This window comes from Wasmannia auropunctata, unplaced genomic scaffold (genome assembly GCF_000956235.1).
Source record: "Wasmannia auropunctata unplaced genomic scaffold, wasmannia.A_1.0 LD319273.1, whole genome shotgun sequence".
In the NCBI taxonomy this organism is placed as follows: Eukaryota; Metazoa; Arthropoda; class Insecta; order Hymenoptera; family Formicidae; genus Wasmannia; species Wasmannia auropunctata.
In genome coordinates this window covers 1-996 of record NW_012043617.1, presented here as the reverse complement: position 1 = coordinate 996, position 996 = coordinate 1, and the positions used below count along the sequence as shown (strand labels likewise).

The following is a 996-nucleotide window of genomic DNA, read 5'->3' as shown; positions in this document are numbered from 1 at the left end:
TAACTGAACATTTATAGTATACACCATAATCAACTGATGTAACGTACGCTTGTTAAAATGTGTTTCTAAAGCACATTGGTAAACTCTTAATTAAATATATACAATTAATAATATCGATACATAAATAATCTCATAATTCTTTTTAGACCCACAGGCTCGCGACTGAATTGTCCTCCGAAATCGAAAACGACTCGTCAAGGGAAAAGCGTGAGGCTGAACATCAACGCGCGAGAGCGCAGGCGGATGCACGACTTGAACGATGCATTGGACGAGCTTCGCTCTGTCATCCCTTACGCTCACAGTCCTTCCGTGAGGAAGCTGTCCAAGATCGCCACCCTCCTGCTGGCGAAAAATTACATCCTTATGCAAGGTAACGAGCTCGTCCGACGCGACAGCTTCGTGTCGCGATCCTCGTTGATGAATTTTAAATTGCATTACGTTTCAATTGACTAAGAAACGCTGCTGTGCTCACGTAGGAAACGCCTTGGAAGAGCTCCGGAGAGTGATCGCCGTCCTGCAATCACCGCACGCGCACACCACTGCCCTGCCGCCCACGCCGGTCTCCTACGACCTCTTGCAGGGATTTCCCGGCAAGCTGTTCCAGGGAGTGCAGGAGATGCAGGGGCTACCCGCGAACGAGCCTCAAATCGTGACCGGCCCGCCGACCGACGGCACGGTCGCCAGCGGAGAATCGAATTAAGGAGTAGAGTTTTGCATTTTTTTTTCTGCAACTCTCTTCTTTGTTTTTCTCGTGAAAGATATGAATCCATCAAATTCAAGTCCCACACACACACACACACACACACACATACACGAATGTATGTATTTTTTTCTTATTTTAAAAGATAAAGATAAAGTTGCTACTTAACTCTTTATTGATTTAGTAATACTAATGTTAAGTGTGCAATTGCAACTATCATATTTGAGATGCTGGGAAAAATTATTTGTGTGCAAATAAATAATAACTTAGATCAGAAATTAAACAGAGAAAGTTTT

At 43.9% G+C, this 996-nt stretch overlaps 1 protein-coding gene across 1 annotated transcript; it reads left to right on the top strand.

The window, feature by feature from the left end:
- Positions 1-146: 146 nt before the first annotated feature.
- Positions 147-987, top strand: LOC105460583 (class E basic helix-loop-helix protein 22-like; the record flags this gene model as incomplete). The annotated part of the gene is made up of 2 exons (XM_011707069.1): positions 147-370; positions 477-987. Coding segments are annotated over 2 exons (448 nt in total), but the record flags the coding sequence as incomplete, so codon positions are not given.
- Positions 988-996: the final 9 nt, after the last annotated feature.